The sequence below is a fragment of the Mizuhopecten yessoensis genome, unplaced genomic scaffold (assembly GCF_002113885.1).
Source record: "Mizuhopecten yessoensis strain PY_sf001 unplaced genomic scaffold, ASM211388v2 scaffold10603, whole genome shotgun sequence".
NCBI classification, from domain to species: Eukaryota; Metazoa; Mollusca; class Bivalvia; order Pectinida; family Pectinidae; genus Mizuhopecten; species Mizuhopecten yessoensis.
The window spans coordinates 889,535-911,170 of NW_018408629.1; the positions used below are offsets into that span (position 1 = coordinate 889,535).

At 35.1% G+C, this 21,636-nt stretch overlaps 1 protein-coding gene across 1 annotated transcript in view; it reads left to right on the plus strand.

Annotated features, from left to right (window-relative positions):
* LOC110461300 overlaps window positions 1-18,773 on the plus strand; it is a 37,759-nt gene extending 18,986 nt beyond the window's left edge. Inside the window, exons 28-40 of the mRNA XM_021514723.1 lie at window positions 18-1,480; window positions 3,074-6,381; window positions 6,682-6,978; window positions 7,871-7,996; window positions 8,681-8,825; window positions 9,033-9,178; window positions 9,411-9,493; window positions 10,489-11,645; window positions 12,108-12,210; window positions 12,510-12,611; window positions 15,027-15,149; window positions 15,541-15,654; window positions 16,215-18,773. Of these exons, the coding sequence (XP_021370398.1) occupies window positions 18-1,480; window positions 3,074-6,381; window positions 6,682-6,978; window positions 7,871-7,996; window positions 8,681-8,825; window positions 9,033-9,178; window positions 9,411-9,493; window positions 10,489-11,645; window positions 12,108-12,210; window positions 12,510-12,611; window positions 15,027-15,149; window positions 15,541-15,651 (7,164 nt within the window). The 3' untranslated portion in view covers window positions 15,652-15,654; window positions 16,215-18,773. The remainder of the gene's footprint in view (window positions 1-17; window positions 1,481-3,073; window positions 6,382-6,681; window positions 6,979-7,870; window positions 7,997-8,680; window positions 8,826-9,032; window positions 9,179-9,410; window positions 9,494-10,488; window positions 11,646-12,107; window positions 12,211-12,509; window positions 12,612-15,026; window positions 15,150-15,540; window positions 15,655-16,214) is intronic.
* Window positions 18,774-21,636: the final 2,863 nt, after the last annotated feature.

The window sequence follows — 21,636 nt, forward strand, 5'->3', positions numbered from 1 at the left end:
GTTGCCTTCATTGGCAGGTTCACGTTGGTGTAGTAGGGGAAGATGAAGATTTAGATGAGAATGGAAACATCATTCATGTCGAGCTAGCACCACTTCGTGTTAATTGGGCTGGATTTGATTCTAACAGTGGTATTTCCCATTTCTACCTCGGGGTAGGAACTGCAGTTGGGGACTCATCTCTCACCAATGGTTTATTGGACATGCACCAAAAAACATCCATCGTCCTCGAAAACCTAAACCTGGAAGGCTTTGACTCATCACAGAAAAAGTACTATGTAACGCTTTGGGCAGAAAACGGTGCTGGGTTGATGTCGGATTTCCTGTCATCAAAATCTATTGTGGTTGCGGAAGCAAACGTCCCTGGAAGTGTTAACGATGGCTTTGACGATTCCATTGACAGTGATGTAGAGACTGATAAAAGGTCGATCGGCGTGTCGTTCAACGGTTTCAGAAGTGCTGCTTGTAACATTGTGAAATATGAATGGGCTGTGGGATCTGGAGCCTACTTTTCAGACATCGTACCATTTTCAGATTTTGGAATTGTACTTCGTAATGAAAGTTTTGGACACGCACACCTCAATATCAAGTTGGATGAGAATGTGTTTTACTATATAGCTGTTCGTGCTTCAACAGGGCACGATTGTCACGAACAGTACATTGTGTCAACATCAGATGGTTTTAAAATTGACACAACTATCCCGACAATATCTGCGATTTCACCGCCAGAAAATGATACGGATTACGTTCACAACAACCAAAATCTGTTTATACGAAATGTCGACTCGCCTGTATTACATTGGGAAGTGTTTGATTCGTCACATATAAGGTCGATGAAATGGGGAGCTGGATCACTTCCATATTTAGACGACCTGCATAAATTATCAGAGACATCACAATATCGACTACAACTGGGAGATTTGTCAATCTCTAGCGGCGAGACCTTTTGGCTGTACGTCACCGCAGAAGATACGGCTGGTAACATTGGACTTTCCTTATCACCGCCAATTACATCGGACACAACAGCACCACTCATTAACAACCTTCACTGTGATCCAACTACCTCAATGAAGTATGGTATAGTAACGTGCAATTGGGACGCTGAAGAAGAATTCGAAAGTAATTTGATTGGCCTGGAGATCGCTATTGGAACATCTGAGGATCTACAGACTATCCTGACCTACACAGCAATACATATTGAAAAACAGCAATGGTCGAAAGATATAAAAACGGATATTGCTAGCCTTCAGGTGACCGCACTTTATGTAAGCTTTCGAGTTTCTAATATCTTGAACTTTGTCCAGGATTATGTTGTGAAACTTGACATTGACAACACTCCCCCTGTGATCGAGTCTGTTGTTATTACAACATCAATGGAAACCGGAAATGACGTGCAGACCTCACACCAACAATGTCAGATACCAACGTCGTACGTAGAAGTGACACTAGGCACACTAGAAGATGCTGAGTCACCGATTGAAAGGTAAGGACTTTGATTATATTGTTTAAAGGTTGGTTCGTAGGTTTGCCTGTTCGTTAAAATACTAATATCCTGCTTTAATTTCAATATTTAACATTTTAACTTTTCAACAAACAAAAGAAGGCTGTTTTCTTCCATGTTAACAGATTATATAAACTATAGTATGTGATAATGTATCAATTTCTGTTCGATACAGGTTTTGATTCAGAATGCTTACTAAATTTCGATTTTGTTTTCTTGATATAGAATATTATGATATTATTATTATATTTCTTTTTAGGCTTATTAATTTCATTCAATGCAAGCATTGTGAGTGCAGATAGGACATTTATTACATTTAATGCATTTTCATATCCATGTTTTTTTACCTTAATATGTACTATTTGGGTTCATATGTTAGTTCTACCAATACTTATTTAGCTGCATACTAATGTGTCATTTCCTACAGAAAATAACTAATGCGTAAATATATAGATTAATCAAATATACAGGTAATACTGTCTGATAGTTGATAATAGTCTAATATACAAAGGGCATAGTTATACATAATACAAAAAGGAATGTGTTTGGATCAATGTTAGACCGTGCGGTGTTGTTTTGTACCTACAAATAACAGAAGCAATCAGTGCGATTGATCTGCTGCTATTCCCCTGCCCTTACCTGCATTCTAGCATTTTCATTCACTTAACAAAAATAGTTCAATTGTTCATATGTAGTACGAATACCCGTCACCATTGTACAATATAATTTAAATAAATTGTTCTTGTTTGTTCAAAAGACACAATGGTATTTGGTACAATAACCATTTAACAATAATATTTATATGCATCTAATAGCATTACATGCCTTATACTATTGAATGATTACTTGAAACTCTGTCGGTTGACATATACTTACATAAAGCTGTATTATTTTGGTCGCCAAACATATTACAAAAATACAACAACCGGTATAATGCTTCATTTTATTGGAGATTCCATGAATGGATGATGAATAAGTTATATTTAACCGTGGCAACAATAAGTATTATGTTTCACCTTTCGATCGTTTACTCTCATGGATCCTTGCTACAATTGTGATAAATCTGTCATTCTGTGTTGGAGGTAATTACATCAGAAGTATTATACTAAATTGAACTTATGTAACCTAAGGAAATAACTTAATTTCTATTATTTATTTATCATGTTTAGGGCTCAATATGTTTTTATGTTACAAAGGAAAATGCTTCACTGAATAAAATATTTAATTATTTCTTAAAATCATCACGTAAGGAGAATTTGTATTTCGTGTGATCATAAACATTGACAATGATGCGTCCAAAACATAGCACGATACCATAAAGATATTGTGACTGTGATCACACGTTGATGTGTTGATTCTTGTGAAATCAGGTAATAGCAGATGCGGTATGACAGTACGTGAATGTGGACAGACACTTAATCATAAAGCTAAAGGTTAATGTAGCAAATATGGCTGTGGTTTAAACATTTATTTGAAACCATTTGTTTATTCAATAGACAATGAGTAAATCGATCTGGTACATAGTAACATGTTTGATACGATTTTGCTGCACAATAATATATGTCTTTATACCAGATTGGAAGTTTCACTCAGTAGTGATATTGGGGAAGAGGACATTCTGCCATACACAGACATAACAACGCCATTGGAGGGCTCGATATTTTTTGGACATCTTTCCCTTGAACCTGGTACTCAAGTTTATGCTAAAGCACGTGTTCACAACGTTGTAGGTCTTTACAGCACTGTACTCTCAGACAGTGTTATGATCAGTCAACCAGCAAAACTTGTCATACACGATGGAATATTTGGCACCGACAGGGATGTACAAAACGAACTCAATAAAATGGACGGTAAATGGTATTATTCTGGCTACTGTGACGTGCAGGAAGCTGAATGGTCCATACTTGACAGTACAGGCGCTATTTTACAACCTTTCCAACTGCTGCCTGACACCACTGTAATGTTTTATAACGATGAACTTCAGCTTATTAACGGGATCACGTATATGAACGTCATAAGAACTACGGATGGCCTCAACAGAACAATAGAACATTCATCAGATGGGATAACAGTAAATATCCAACCACCATCACCCGGCTTTGTACGAGATGGACTTGAAGAGGACATCAATTACCAGCTAGCACACGAACACTTGTCAGGAAATTGGGACGAATTCGGAGACAAAACTTCAACAGATCTAACTCAATTAATTTCACATTACGAAGCCGCCATTAGCAATGATGTCAGATATGAATCAATGAGGGCTAACGTTCACCCTTTCGTTAACACTAGACTTGATACCTTCATAACATTCAGTTCACTCAATTTGACGAAAACGTCAGTGACGTATTTTATAACAGTTAGGGCATACAGCGTGTCTGGGAGCTTTGAAGAGGCATACTCTAATGGAATTAAAGTCGGCTATCAGGATGGAATACGCGGTGGTTCTGTAACCAGTACCATGTATCAACATGAGACACAGCGGCTTTCATTTTCCTGGTCAGGATTTGAATCCGACATTGGATTGAGACGTTTTTACGTTGGAATAGTGTCAGCTGGTGTTTCAGTAACAAATGAATCTTTTCCTCAGGAACAGTTAAGTACTTTTGCAAACAACTTCGATGTTTTCCCACTGACAGATGTAAATGCAGACACTTTCTTTGAAGCTTTGGATATAACACTTCTTCATGGACAAAGCTATCACCCAGTCGTGGTCGCTATCGATAATGCCGGTGCTTGCAAAGCTGTAACCGGGGAAAGCGTTCTGGTTGATACAACGCCGCCGCTAACCTCGGAAGCGATTCTACTGATCAACGGCAGAATTTCCAGCACATTTATTTACATAGACAGTTCGGATACAGTATGTGTTGAATGGAAGAATATTACAGACTCAGAAAGCGACATACTATCGTTCATTGTCACAGTTTGGGAGTATCAAGGATGCAATGGAAATGGTGATGATAGCCAGAAAGTACTTCTGAAAAGTGTCACAGTCTCATCAGAGACACAGGTGAACTTTCGCGACATGAACCTAGCATCAAAACAGAATTATGTTGTAAGTATTGAAACAGTAAACAATGCAGGCTTATCAGGATTCACAAATCAATTCTACTTTCGTATAGACGACTCAAAACCTTTAGAAGGCACAGTAAAGATAGGTGAGGATTGGTTCCAAAAAACAACATACCAGTCTTCGAAAAAATCTATAAGAGCACTGGTCGCCATTGCACGTTCTGAGGAGTCATTCACCTGTCCATCACAGATACAGTTGCTTCCTAAGAAAGAGAACAATGCTGGGTGGTTTGAAGAAAGCACATGCGTTGACAATTGTGTACACATTACCAACGATTTATTAAGGCTAAAGATAGGATATAATATCGCGATAACAACCATTGACACAGGATGCATTTCAAGTGACACTATAACAATTCGGAAAGGCGAATATACAGCAACATTGAATGCTGCAGGAGGGAGCAATACGATATCTTCTTTCTTTATTGGAACATCACTGAAGACAGTATCAACTAGTTTAGAACCCCCTGTTCCAAATGATTTCTTTTCGGCGTCAAATGAAAACGATAATGCAACAAGTGATGCATCAAACACAACAATGTCACAAAACGGGACCGTGGGGAATGTGGATACACCCGAAATTGTTCGTAACGAGGAAGACATCGGCGTCGATGGCTGCGGTGTTAGTATTATCGGAGAAAAGCAAATAGACAGTCGATATTGGGATGGAGTATTTTGGTGCGTTGATAAAAATGGACGAAATAAAGAATGGTTCACACTAAAGAATGATCCCACAGATAGAATTAACTCACTGACTATTCGATTACTGGGTAATGAGTCGGGAACCTGGGATCTCGATCTACTTATAAATGGTGAACAAAAGGCTGTTTTGAGTGGAACATTGTTACCTCAGCGAGCAAGACTTTATTTCCATACGGCGACAAACAACGGGTACGTTTATCCGAAGAATCCGTTTGATCCATTCCGATCGTATGTGACAATAACCGATGTCTCTATTCCGACAGAGGATGAATCAATGTGTCAATATGGCAAAGGTTTCTTTGACAACGAAAGTGACATTCAAAGTATATGGCTAGGTGTATCTGACAACCTCGACGAGGCCGACAATATAGAACCATTTAAGAATGTCCAGACGTTTTGCCAAAAATGTACTGACAATTGTTCTGTTGGATGTGATGAACAATGCAGCTTAAATTCAGACTTTGAACTGTTTTCTTACCAAATATCAGACTTAAACTTGCAAGAAACTGTTATTGACAAAAGCGAAGATAGTGTTACAGTGAAAAACGATACAACTTATTATGTCAATGCAAAGGTCATCAATTTCGCTGGGGATGAAAGTATGTCGTATTCAAATGGCATCATGGTCGATACTACCCCTCCAGTATGTGAATCGGTGAAATGCTTAGATCCTGCCTATAGCAGCACTGAAGAGACATCTTTCATTGGTACCGATCGAAGATTAGGCGCATATTGGTCTTGTGGCGAGGATATAAGCGAGCTCAAAGAAGCAATAGTAAGTATTACTTCTCTTGATGATGGCATGATTGTGTATCAAGAAAAGAGCATTGGAATGAACACATCAGCAGATATCGAGCTATTCAATGGAACCAACTTCAAAGACAAAGGACAATATAGGTTTAACTTAAAGATTATCAATGTTGCTGGACTATCGTCAATATATTTCTGTGATGTAAAAGTTCTGCTTACTCCTCCGGCGATAGACAAGATCGAATTGTCCACCTTCTTTGGTGCAGTTACAGACAATGCTAGTTCTGTTGAATGGATCGAATTCAACGACAGGTTAGGAATATCTTGGACCAATGAAGATGACGATGTGGAGTTTTATGGTAATTGACATTTTTCAAAATTAATATTCATGACATTGTTGCAATCAACAACTATCTATAAAATGTATAAAGTGACTCATCGATTTGATTTTGTTTATGTCAATTAAAAAACAAAAATATGCTTTTATGTAATTTGTAATTAATTTTAATGGGTAACAGTACTTATATATTCACATCATGTTTCTGACAATTATTTCTTTATCTATCAATATTGTTCAGTGTGGAAAGTAGTATGTGCCCTCTTGGGAAAGATTTATTAGATATTCTTGGTTGTGATTTCTTTTTATCGTTTGTTTAAAGAGTGGAAAGTAGGCACAGAGCCAGGGAAAGACGACATCATCCCCTTGTCCATAATAGGGGGGAACAAATCATCGAGTAGTTTTTATATTCTCAACAATCAAATCTGGATCGACGGTGTAGTGGCACAATGGTCTCTCGCCGACCTTGCTGACCCTTCGAATCATAGTCAGGACAACGCAAGTAGTACTGATTCAATGCTTCAACTGGAACCTGGGCGATGTATGTACATCACTCTTCAAGCACGAGGACATTCGCATTTAACCAGCGTAATACATAAGGCCCCGCTATGCATTGCAAGTAAGACTTACAGAGTAATAACTCGATAACATTATTTTAGAAGTTTACTTATAGAAGGATAATAATGTTTCAAAAATATATTACATTTTATTATTGAGGAGCATTTGTTATACATTTTAACGACAATAATATGGTTATTAATGAATGATAAATGACCATTTTCATGATACGATGTTTGTGAATACTTACAGAGTAGGGAGCGTGACTTTTTATGCAAAGGCTGTGACTTTTTTTGTGGAGGAGTCGGTAAAGCATATTATTCAATGACCCTTATCCTCGGTTAAAAACATTTACCATATTTCGTTTTTACTGGCTTTAATTTATTCCCAAACACCAAATCTTCGATGTTTTTTGTTGGTTGAAAATCAAAATGACATCAAGCTCTCTGTTTAAAAAGTATTATTTCCAAGCTCTGCTTTTTTATTTAAATTCTTTGGCATTTAGTCATAGTAAGGTCTTTTATGGAACGTTATAATAGATGTGTTAAGAAAGCACACCTTTATACAATTTGCTGAATTTGGTCTGAATAGTATCCTTAGGATCAATTGATAAAATATAAAATGTATGAACACCGAATGATTATGTTTGCTTTACACTGCCTGATATACGGGCCTAACAATACAAACATGAAGGTACCGGGAGTTTTTGTATTCCATTACGGTTAATCAAGCATTTCAAAAGTGATGCGGCAATAGTACATGCCACTGTTCATTGTAGAAAACCTGATGAAAACCTTAATTTTACGGGTATCTGTATCTGATATAGTATGCAACCTAAACTAGCTCATCGGTGATGTAAACGTAATAATGCCTGATTGAGACAATTTAAACAAGGATAAAATAAAATGCAAAAATGAGAATAAAACCAAGAAAAAGCTTTGCTTTCCCTTCAGGAACTGCTGACGCTACAATAAAGTCCACTACACAGTCACAGATGGTAGTATATGCTTTTCAAGGCTCTATGACAACACTACAAGACGGGAATGAAGCATCTTCGGATTTTCTTGTTAACGTCACAGGTGTGTTGCACTTTTTTCAATTTCAGTGTGTAATATATGGGAGCCGCGGTGGCCAAGTGGTTAAGGCGTCTTACATTCTGCTTCCACTAGCCACTGTGTCGCTTTCCTTCACCAACAAGATCTGGCACGTCCTTAAAGACCATAGCTGTTAATATGACGTAAAATACAAACAAACCAAACTTTTCACATATAATTGAAGAATGTATTCGATATTAAAGTTTATAAATACTGTAAATCGGAATCTGTTAACCCTTTGTTTTATTGTTGCACTTTTTTATCCCCCAACGAAAGACTTGAGTTCAACAAAAGGATCAAAGTTTACAGTAGCGGTAAACATATGTTGGCAAATTCAACATTGAGAGGATCTGTTTTAAATAAATAAAAGTGGAAATATGACTTTCGGTGTTACATGTACTACGGTTTGCAATATACTGATAAAGTCAATTTCTATATATTCATATAGCACAACCAGTGAAGGGTTTGATGAAGTGACAGACAACAGAGACATCAAAGCGTCACGTCAAAAAAATTTCACTGATTGTGCGAAATAAAGCTGTATACGATCCATTCTTACCAATAAACATAACGTGTTGAAATAATATTTTGACATGTAAATCCCCTTTAAATGTTTGAAAGTTTAGATTTGTATTTTATGAGCAATATGTTATTTTGTAATATTACAAGAGTTTTTTGGAGACGCCGTTGTTGGCTTGTTATCTGACATCGATATTACGACAACTTACGGGTCTGCAGCATCCGCCACATTTCCGTCTTTCATCGCCAACCCTAACATCACACAGGAAATGACGTCTCGGATATTGACAAATAGGTCTGTCGAAATGTTTTTTTTTATGTTTTTTGTCATTGTAATTTTGATCTTTAAAAACAATATTTTATCGAGTAAAGTGATAGGTATGCATTTTATAGATTTTTTATAGAAAAGAATATAAAACAATTCAAATAATAAAACCCTGATTTTTATCATATAAATAGTACTATTCTCGAGTGTTAACGTAATATTTAACGTTTCTTGTAGGATCATACGGTTCCTCGGACAAACATTTTTTATGTCGCCCACGCCAATTTATGAGTTCACTTCCATGAAAATAAAGATCGCAGTCAATTCTACATTTGAACCTAACTCTGTACCAGTGTTGGCAGTCTGGATAAGCAACGATGATGGTAAAAAATATTTATTGATTACATATCGTAAGATAAGATTTGAGCAGAGTAAAACGTAACATGCATAGTCAACACTAAAAGACAGAAATGGAGCGGGACTTCTACAAGAAAAGAGAACAAGTCGATGAAAACAAACAAAACAAATTACATTTATCAAATAAGTTGAACAAAAACATTATTTGCTGCCGTAATATGTACAATATCCTTCTAAAAAAAATGTTGTTACTTTTAGGAACTGGCTTTTGGGATATCACAGATCAGTCATGTACTTCTGGATACTATGAGGTGGATGATGATGGTTATCTAGTTTTCGAGGTATGTAATTAATATCTTTTGAAGTTAAAATTAGAGAAAAATGTATTAAGACTATCTTAAAATAATTTCGCATTGTTTGTTGTGAAATATCACAAATATTCGATAATCCTATTTAAACGATGGTTTATTCTGAAATTCCAATAACATTTGTATTGAAGGGCAAACGCTTTATTTATCGATAATAACATACCTTAAATTAATTAAGTATCAGTTTTTGAGTAAGAGGGTAATCTATCGACAAGGATGTTATTTTTCTTACCGTCCTTCCGTGCGTCCATTAACTTGAGCTCCTAATAAGTTTTGATCGGCTTATTATTTGGTTATAAAACATGCGATAAGTATAGCTTGATGGTGTGTCTCATAATATTTCAATGTTCAATGATCAATGTTCTTTATTCCTTAAGCCTTGTGGCCCATACGTTGCAAATATGACATAAATATGTACAATATATACAAACAAACAAAGAGTGTATCATAATGGAGAGATTACATGCTTAAATTAAACAATATCATAATTAACCCTTCAATTTATGTACCTTTTTCTTGAATGATAAATGTACAAATTGTCCCGTTTTATCTAGTTCACTAACATTGTTTCCAATTAATAGCTAAACATATCAATATGGCAAGATTAATGTCATTATGCTGGTTATGTGATATGTTTGTCCAAGCTGTAACTTCTAGTTGTCGCAATACGTTCTTTAATAACTTAACACACATGTAGGTGTATGCAATGAATAGCTGATGGACCATGTAGCATTATCATGTTGTGTACCAACGATCCAATCGTGATAAATGATCAAAGACCGAATTCGTATTCCATCCTAACTTTTTATCGTCTCAACACTCCTTTTGGAGATCTTGTTTACATTTATTCGGATCGTGATGATTACAAGGAAACTTGTTCAAGTGTTTTTGCTGGCACTCTAACAGTGAATATCCTGAATAAGTATGTATACACATTGCGTTATATCGTATTACATATTTTATTTCAGATATGTCAAACTGAAACCAGTAGACGTAAGAGAAGAAGTACAGGTAATACTGTCAGCACCCCGTCCCAGTTTGCAGTATTTGTCATGAACCAAACGTATTCCAACACTCCTCCTGTGTTAAACACTTCATTGGTTTCAATGGATGAGGATACTTACTTGGATACTGTTCAGCTTCTCTGGTCCGACGCAGATTCAGACAGCGTTACATTTGAACTCTCCTCGATTCACGAGAATGACTCGATCAATATAACTAGTGACGGGAAGCTAAGCTTTACCCCACTTCCGCACTACGTAGGCGCATTTCCAGTAAATGTGATACTGAAAGAAAACACGTCACATGCAGAGAAGCTGGAAACTAATGGTGTGCTAAGCATCTATGTCGTTAACGTAAATGACCCACCTATTTTGTTGTTCCAACAACAGGACGGATCTGTTTCTGATTCTCGTCAAATACACAATACCACACTCTTTCTTGAAAGTAACCTTACCCAATATGATATAGGTACATTGGTGGTTTATGACTTTGACGAAAATGATACATTTGTGTTTTTGGAAATGACCAAGCGCAATGGTCAGGTGACCAATGAAACAACTATGAGTATTCACGAGACAACGGAAAGATCTATATTAGTAGATGTTATGGACTCGGAGTATGTAAAACAGACTTTATACGCCAATGTTAATGTTTCGTCTCAAAACAACTTGACAGGGGAGATACATTTCCATTTTCGCGTTCATGACCATGATATTGCCTACTCATACGAACATGTTGCAGTCGTGTTTTTCCTGTTCAACCCATGTGTGCATGGCAGTTGTGGAACTAAAGTCACAGACGGACCACCATGTAACAGTACACTTAGATCGGTGACATTCGAACCATACGTATGTGTTTGCGAGAAGGGATTCGAAGGTGTCTGGTGCCAGGATGAAATTGATGAGTGTGAAACCATAGGCTGCTCGTGGTTTCACTTTTGCACTGACATAATAGGCGACGTGGAGTGCACACTGAACTACAGCAAACTGATCCCAATAACAATCGTGTGTAGCTTGGCAGTCATTGCTCTTGGTGTCAGTATTTGGGTATTCGGGAGACAACAGTACCGGAAGTCGGTGCACAAGGATACAGTCGATGTGGACAGCATTGGATCGCAAACAAAGTATGTACAAATAAATCAGGTTTGTTTCAGGAAAAGTCAACCCACATACTACATGTTAAGTCATTTAATCGTTATTGATTCCTCTAACGTAAATGATCTTACATTCAATTATTGTCATAATTTGAGATTTAAAGTAAATTAAATGCAAACTGATTTATTTACTAAGGTTTGATAGCCTGATATGTGTTTTTCTTGTTTCAATATGCAGCTGGAAATCAAGGAATGTTTCGCGTGCTTGTGATTTTCATCTTTGATCTTTAATCGTCTTCAGACGTTTTAAAAATAGGGAAGCTATAACAAATATTCACTGCATGATATGGTGTTGTGAAAGTATATGTACAATATAAATCTTATGAAAAACAAAGTCTGGTTATGTATTCAATGTCGTATGTGGCCAATATTGAATGTTTTGTAATACAACTTGTACAAAGATGTATATAAAAAATACTTATTTCCGTACAGCTTTGCCTTCGAAGATAGCGAAGAATTACGGCCAGCTTCAACAAAGGCAGCTTGGCCTCCGACGTCCACCACATTCCGTCATCCAACCTTAGAAAATAAAAAGGTGTGATACTGAAACAGTAATGAAATTATATACGAAAAATAATATAACGTCTACTTAGAACAGTTCATGGACAGTACAGCCAACGATCATGTTAAGAGTGGTAGTTTCATCTCGATACATTATAAATATATTTTCTCAGTGTAGCTACCATTATCTCAATTCAGAAGTGTATACAAGTATACATAGATATCCTGTTAATAGTATTTATATAGTGTTATAAAGGTAGATCCAATGCATTTAAAACACGTGTGGAAAACAAATTAGATTATAAATAACACACTATATGTTATTGATTTCAGCCAATATTCAATCATAAATGGAATACCCAAAGACTGGATCAACCAGATGAGGAAATTCCGACCTATGGTCAAGGATATCTCAGTGGACCGAAGGATGATACGGTATTCTCTCTCCTTTATCCTATTCGTTTATCACTTTTATATGAATACCACTTAATTTTACATCGATGCTATACTGTATACAAATATAGGTAAAAGTACGTTGGGATGCTCATTTTGTAAACATTTTACAGTGACACAAACTGCTACAGTATTTTTTAAGATTTCTGCTTTTACGTGATTTTTGCAATATCTTTAAACCTGTCAGTGAAACGCTTGATGTTTCGCCACAAATAACATTTTCCCCATGCTTTGAATCAATCACGCAAATGACCTGGTTTTAGAAATTCTGCTCTGTCATTATATCTTTAATTACGAAACTTACACAAAACAGTTAGACAGTGTGCTAGTCACGTCATACTGACGGGACTATTAAGTAGCATAATTACTACAAAGATACATTTTTGATCGGTGTCTTTGCTGTAATGAGAATGCTTAAATATTTTATCTCGATTATGCCATTAAAACGTGAATTTTGAGGTAAAACTTGTAATAAAGTTGGCGTTCAAAACATTTTCTCATTTTTTTTTCATTGTGTTTTCCGTGTACAAGGTTTTTATTGATAGTTGGACATCAACATTGCTACGGCAGACATACTATTATGGGTGCATATATTTAGCTGCTGGTGGAGAAATATAAATGTTCCATATGTCCTCCATTCTATAAATTGCCCAATCCTCTAACCATATACTTTAAAATCAACGTCAATCTTATGTATTCATTATTTCTAACTTACGGAAAAGAGTTAATTCTTCATGCTAGAAAGGTAACAAATAGGGGTATTTTTAGTTCACCTGCCCGAAGAACAAGAGAGCGTATGCCATGGCGCAGCGTCCGTCGTCCGTCCGTCAACTTTTCCTTTGAAACACTACTTGTCCTGAACGGCTCAGTAGATTTCGACTAAATTTGGTCTGGAGCATCCTTAAACAAATAGGACTCAATTTTGTATAAATAGTGAGTGTTGACCTCGTTGGGCAGAAGGGCGGGGCTCACTTCGGGGAATTGAGGTAAAACCTTTAAAATCCTTCTTCTACCGTAGCGATTAAGGAATTTTATCCTTATTTGGTCTTGAGCATCCTGAGGCCAAGGGGACTCGATTTTGTATAAACGGTGGGTGTGGCCCCACTGGGGGCAGAGGGACGGGGCCCAATGGGGGAAATAGAGGTAAACCATTAAAATCCTTCTTCTACCGTAGGGATAAATAGATTTTTATCATGATTTGGTCTGGAGCATCCTCAATTTTGTTTAAACAGTCGATATGGACCCCTTGGGGGCAGAGGATCAGGGCCCAATAGGGAAAATAAAGGTAAAACATTTAAAAGCATTCTTCTACCGTAGGGATTACGGGATTTTATACTAATTTGGTCTGGAGCATCCTTAGGCCAAGGGGACTCAATTTTGTATAAACGGTGGATGTGACTCTCCTAGGGGCATAGGGGCGGGGCCGAATAGGGGAAATAGAGGTAAATCTTTAAAATCCTTCTCCTACAGGAATGATTAAGGGATTTTATCCTAATAGGTCTGGAGCATCCTTGGGGAAACGGAACTGAATTTTGTATAAACGGTAGGGTTGGCTCTCCTTAGGGTAACGTGGCCCAATATGGGAAATAGAGGTAAAACATTTGAAATATTTCTTCTACCATAGGGATTAAGGGATTTTATCCCAATTTAGTCTGGATCATCCTTTGGCCAAGGGGGCTTAATTTTGCCTGGGCGCAGATGGGCGGGGCCCAATAGGGGAAATAGAGGAAATTATTTAAAATCCTTCTTCTACAATAGGGATTAAGGGATTTCCTCCTAACTTTGTCTGAAGCATTATTGGGCCAATGGGACTCAGTTTTGTAGAAACGATTGGCTTGGACTCCCTGTGGGCAGAGTTGCGGGGCTCAATAGGGGAAATAGAGGTTAAAAATGTAAAATCCTTCCTCTACCATAGAGATTAAGGGACTTTATCCCAATTTAGCCTTGCGCATCCGTGGACAACGGGCACTTCATTTTGTATAAACGAACGGTGAGGCCCCTCTCGGTGCTGAGAGTTGCAGGGCCCAATAGGGAAATTTGAGGTGTAAGCTTTAAAATCTTTCTTCTTTGTACCATTTGAGGAATAATTTCCCATGGTTGCTTTATTATCCAGGTGAGCGATAAGGCCCTCTAGGCCTCTTGCTGTATGTCTGTAAGTATGTTTTGAGAATAGTATCACTTGCACATATACATAGTTTTTGTTTGATTTATTGACAAATACGTACTAGTTGCGTTCAGTTTCATATGCTTTACATATCTACAATATTTTATGTTTGGTATGCTATTAAAAAACAGTTCTCACAAAACATTCTTTAAACATTAGTTTTCACATCTTAAGGAGCCAAATAATATTAAATTAAAAACATGTTGAGCATCGGTGTTTTTTTTCATGAACAGAAAATATTTAGGGACGAAACAAATATGGGGTCCTTTGGAAGTCTACGATCTGGACCGTTTTATGTGAAACATGCATGGCAAGAAACAACATCTCCGTTTGATGTTCCTGGTCATGGGGAAAATGTATGTATAATTGTATTAGAAATAAAGCTACCTGTCATATTATTATAGAGTACGTGTAGGTATTTCTAACATTTTAAACAATAGTAATATATGTAAGATAATCCTACAATATGATAAAACGAACGATTGTCATAGTGGTTATCTCTCATCATAACTGTATTTATTCAGTGTTAACGTATTATATGGATCCTGTTAATAATAAAATTAGATGTTTTATTTAAATGATCATATATTGGTTGTGGGTGTTAAGAACACAATATGAAAATTGTTCCGATAGTATTTCCTCTGAATGTCACACATTAGCATTGTATTGAGAGCTATTTATAAGCTTCTATTAATATAAATTCACAAACTGAGGCAATAGCTTTACAAAATTTGTATAATTTTGTAGGGTAACTTTGATGGTGAGGACTTGGAATCTTTGCCATTTTCGACAATCATGACTCAAAAACAAGGAAAACCCCCGACTTCAACTTCGTATCCGTTATTTGGACCGCAATAAAAGGTATTTTTACATAACACCATCTCTTCTCCTTTCGCTCAACAGTAATTTAGATCTAGTTGAAACCTATAACGACGAAACAGCTGAATGGTGCAGTGAAGTTCTTATGGTAGGCTTAATAGCCACAGCTTTCCCTTTTGAGACGTGACATGTATCATAATATGCGCATACAAATTATTACTTATTTCAAATTAAAGGAATACCTCTATACCTATGATATTCGTATAATCAAAACGGTTTTCATCCCATTCTGTCACAATAGTAGTTTAGACCAGTTTGGAGTTCTATCGTTTTAGCATGAACATTATGTCCTTGAAAGATGGAACAGATGGTCTATCAGTGTTCTTCAATGTTTGCATACTGTAACTATTACAAAAGTGTATCATCCGTTCGTTAACTGGATGATGTAGTTGTGGGTCATCTAATTCTATAATTGAGTTACAAACGATACTTCTACGGCGTATAGAACAGGGTCATCCATTTATAATCAATGTATAGTATCGACTGTTATATTGGTCTGTCCAACGTGGTATGCTATATGAGATTATTTGTTTGTTTGACAGAGTTAGCCGTTCATTGGAAGCAACGGAAATTGTCCAAAGGAATCAGAGCTTGTCATCCTTGTGTGTCACCAAATAGCCGCGTGCATCCGTCGGAAGTTTCCATGACTGTCATATGGACTGTGATTTGACTCACGTTCGCCATAAACTGTCACGATTTATTTATTTTTATTGATGACAGGTTGTTAGAGTGAATATACACAATATCCGTTGACGAATACCAAATGTGACTTGTCACTGACATTATTTTTTTACTTTTTTTATATATATTTTCTCATTTTCAATTTTAATCTTGTAGCACTTTAACCATTAGCATAGTTGAAATGTAAATTATCGTATATTGTTATATAAGCAATCACATCCGTGCTTCTGAAATCCAATATCTTATGCAAATAATTGTATCGATGATCTAAAAAACAGTGACCTTGTCCTAGGCTAAAACATCTCAACGCGAGCAGCATTTCTTGGTCTCACATCGCTACTATTATCTTCTTAGCATATGACTATCAAACCATAGCAACAGCTTACGTTTATGGATCTGACGTCAAACAACACACTTATCGGATCTAGGGTGAGACAGAGAAATTGTACAAGGGGTCAAATGTAGGTCAGACACGTTAAGCTTGTAGAGTCTTGGCAACTTTTTTCACATTTGTCATTATCTCAAGCGATCCTATATTATAATTTTATTGTTTATCAATTATAACCTAACACATTATTTATATACCATATTAATCAAATCAACTTATTTTTAATAGCATGAAGGCATTTGTTGTAGGTATTTACATCTTTATATGCCCATCTGCACAGAAAATACCAAAAGTAAAATTGAACATGAAAGTCCAATTGGTGTTCGATGAATGTAGGATGGGATGTGAAGTTTTACCCATAATATATATCTAAATTCAAACTATTGTTGTGAATCTATACTCTTGTAGATCTCCAAAAGCAGTTTCGAGTAGCAAACTATCGTATATTTCGAATCATCGATGTGCTTCACACAGGTATAATGGGACAGTGAATTTTTGAATTTAGTTATAGCCGATTAAATGATTATGACTTAAATAAACAAAAGCAACCTTACGCACTTTTAATCATTATTTAAACACATGTGCTCGTAATCATTAAGTAAAATGGACACAGGGAGGCTTGTACTCGTCAAATCAGTTTAACTCAAACCGTTTTTAATATCTTAAAATGATATTCCTGTTCTTCTCAATATACTCTTTTTGTAAAAACATGAATATCTTTAGGGCTTTAAAAAAATATACCGCTATTTTATTGGATAGTTTGATTTACTCAACTAGCTTTCAATTGCCCGAAAACATACGATTTATACATTAATTTGCATTAAATTTTCAGAAATATCATAGAATGAGTAAAAAAAATGCGTAACTAGGGGTGAAAATTGATCATCAAAACATTCTGATATATTTAAAAGTATAATCCTTTCCCCCAAATTTCAACTTTCATTGAATGATTTTTCAAGCTAGATGTACTTGTCATTTTGGCTTAATTTCATAAACAAGTGAAGTAAGTTAGGAGGGGAGAGGGGAATGTCAAATACGTGTCGTCGTCTCTAAATTCAAGAACAGGTAGAGTTTGGTTTATCCGCATCTTCTAAGATAAGGTTTATATAATAGATGCCAAGACTCTCATTGGCCCTATTGACTTATATATAAATTGACCGTCAATACCTTTATTCTACAAACTTAAAATACAACCAGTAAGGTATCCTCAATGTTAGCATTTCCCTAAACTCAAGTAAAATGTTACATAGTGTATGTCCATAGATTTGCTTTCAAGATCGAGATCTACATTAATTCTTTCATTAAAAAATTCAGAAACACATTTGAAACTAATAAATACCAGTTTTAAAAGTTATAGAAAGATAATCTTATGAATATACTTCAAATATATTAATTATTATATATAGCGTATTTCGTGTTATCAATTGATTATATCATCTAACCCGACACAACCAATATTGGACAGTGCCGATTTGCTACTGTTTTACCAATCGAATATTTCAATTGCCAGATACATTGTTCAGTGTACAAAGATTCCTTCGGATCAGTTATATATAATCTAGTGTAATCATGATAGCGACTTCATCATCGAAATCTGGAAAACGACGATACCATAGTATAATGCTATTAATATACAACTGCATCGTAAGTACATCCACTGTGCATTAATATATACCTACTTCATAGATAGAATTCTGCAAATTGTCTTTTTGGTAAAAAAAATATATAAAAAAATGACGCATTGCGATTATTTTTAGTATGGAAAATGAGTAAATGAATACATATGAAATTAATTGATCAGATTTTCCCCATTTATACTGAAGTGTGAACCAACCATAACTACCTTCAGGCAATTAATAGCTCATGTAATAAGCACACGTTTTAAAGTTTTTTCTTCTTACTAATTATGAAGTTAAAATATATGTAGTAACTAAATTAATAATAAGTTAAACTGCATGATATGTTTTTGATGATTTGGTCACAAATCCAATATGTTTTTCATCGTTATAGTCAATAAAAGTTTATATCACATCATGGATTCTCTCTTTATTCTTTTTTCATTGTATAGCAACACTTAAAAGTGTGTTTATACATATTATATATCTCTACAAAATGACAAACGTTGTTTACGATATCGAGCCATTTCCCTTGCACATAGATTTCCAAACAGGATAAGTCACAATCCAGTTTATATGTTTATAAATAATTCTTTTAAGTCTGAAATTTCAAAAGTCAAATAAACCGATTTTTCCACCATAAAAAAATAAGCACTGAACTGCAATGACAAATATTGTTTACAATATCGAGCCATTTCCCTTGCACATAAATTTCCAAACAGGATAAGACACATAAGACCAGGATATGTGTTTATAAATAATTCTTTTAAGTCTCAAATTTGAAATGAACTAATTATCCGAGTTTTCGCATCATAACAAAATTAGCCATAAATTACATGTACTTGTAATACTGATATATTGGCTTACATTTAAATATCTAACGACCTGTCAAGACTGGTTTTAAAAAATGATAAAAAAAGAATTACGATAACCCTCCTAACAGAATATTAGCATATGTCGTTGTTTAAATTGCAATAAAGATGTAATGATTCAATTGTTGACAATTATTTAAACACTTAAATTACAGACTGAAGACGGAAAGGTTTTTTGGACCGTAATATAAATCATTGACAGTTGAAAAAAGGTTTGAATGTCGGTGTAATGATTTACCATACACGGTATACGCCTCGGTAAACATTATTTCAATAATGAATACTCGAACAAATACATTGCCCTTATTAACAACCAAGAACGTCTATACTTAAAGTATATTGTCGTCGTACAAACACGAATTCCTTTCATGCAATAAATCTCGATGCAAAATCTTGACTGACTTTGAAAATCTGAGTTTTTTAGATTACAAAGAATTAATATGGTATTTTTTTAGTAATCATTTAAAATAATTGGTTTCTTGCACCAACATGTTCATAAAGCATGAAGTAGGACATTTGACTTTGAAAATCTGAGTTTTTTATATTACAAAGAATTAATATGGTATTTTTTTAGTAATCATTTAAAATAATTGGTTTCTTGCACCAACATGTTCATAAAGCATAAAGTAGGACATTTGACTTTGAAAATCTGAGTTTATTAGATTACAAAGAATTAATATGGTATTTTTTTTAGTAATCATGTATTGGTTTCTTGCACCAACATGTTCATAAAGTATGCATTATAATCAAAACATTATCTCAAAAATAAACATCTACGTTGTATCAATATATGCATCCACTTAACGTATAAACGGACATTTGAATAAATAACGACAAGTAGTTTAGAAAAACATTTCGATTTTAGAAAAGAACATTATTGAAATATGCATAATCGATGGCCATCAAAATCATGCCCCGTTCGTGGTAAAATTGAGCTTTGTCAGTATACTTGTAGCTAGCATAATACTTCTCGCTGTTGTCCCTGTCATGTATTAAAAAAAAGTATACATCTGTTATCCCCCCGACACACCACCAGGAGCTTCAGCCACGAATTCCTGTTTTACTTCCCCACAATGAATTTGGTCATTCTGTGGCAAAGTCTAATCACAGTGTTATCAGAGGGAAAACTAGTTTATTCCGTTTGGGAATCATCGTGTTCTTCAGCATTGCCTCTATTAAACAGTTTTCAATAGGAAGAAATACAATTTATATAAAGCTATATCTAATATGTTTTTAATGCTATGAATTCTACAAGTATGTAAATTGTTTTAACATAAGCATTACGTTATTAACCAGCAAAATGGACTGTGCAATACATGGCTGCTATTTTCAGTGCACGTTTCCGTAAATTTAACAAGATAATCGGGTGTAGTTAACAATTGTTACACAAGTATTTATAGCAGCTTTCTCGTTTACAAGAAAGAGCAATACAGACAAATGAAAAATTATAAAGCAGATTGTCTCTAATGAGTTTTCCCATCATAACAAAATTAGCCATCAACTACTTGATATATTGGCTTACATTTAAATATCTAACCTGTCAAGATTGGTTTTAAGAAAATGATAAAATAATTGACTCAAGAAATAATTACGATAGCCCTCCTAACATAATATTAGCATATGTCGTTGTTTAAATCGCAATAAAGTTGTAAGGATTCAATTGTTGACAATTATTTAAATACTTAAATTACAATCTGAACACGGAAAGGTGTTTTGGACCGTAATGTAAATCATTGACAGTTGAAAAAAGGTTTGAATGCCGGTGTAATGATTAACCATACACGGTATACGCCTCGGTAAACATTATTTCAATAATGAATACTCGAACAAATGCATTGCTCTTATTAACAACCAAGAACGTCTATACTTAAAGTATATTGTCCTCGTACAAACACGAATTCCTTTTATGTATAATGGATTGTGCAATACATGGCTGCTATTTACAATGCACGTTTCCGTAAATTTAACAAGATAATCGGGTGTAGTTAACAATTGTTACACAAGTATTTCTAGCAGCTTTCTCGTTTACAAGAAAGGGCAACACAGACAAATGAATAATTATAAAGCAGATTGTCTCCAATGACAAGTTTGACAAGATCTGCACAGAACAATATTTGACATCTTCAAATTAGTCTTGACAAGTCCTTAGTACGAAAAGACATAACTCCGTGTCAAATAAACCATTGCAATTTTTTAATTAACACCAACAGTGTTTTATATACTTAACACATGCAAAGTTATATTCATAACCAAGTTAGCTCAAACATAATCTTAAACATTTGTATGTATAAATATTTCATTAAATTGAATTCTTGAATGCAAATGTTTGATTTCATGACAGTATCTCAGTGACTGCATATTACTTTATTTTATGCTAATTAATTGAACACAAGTATAACATTAATTT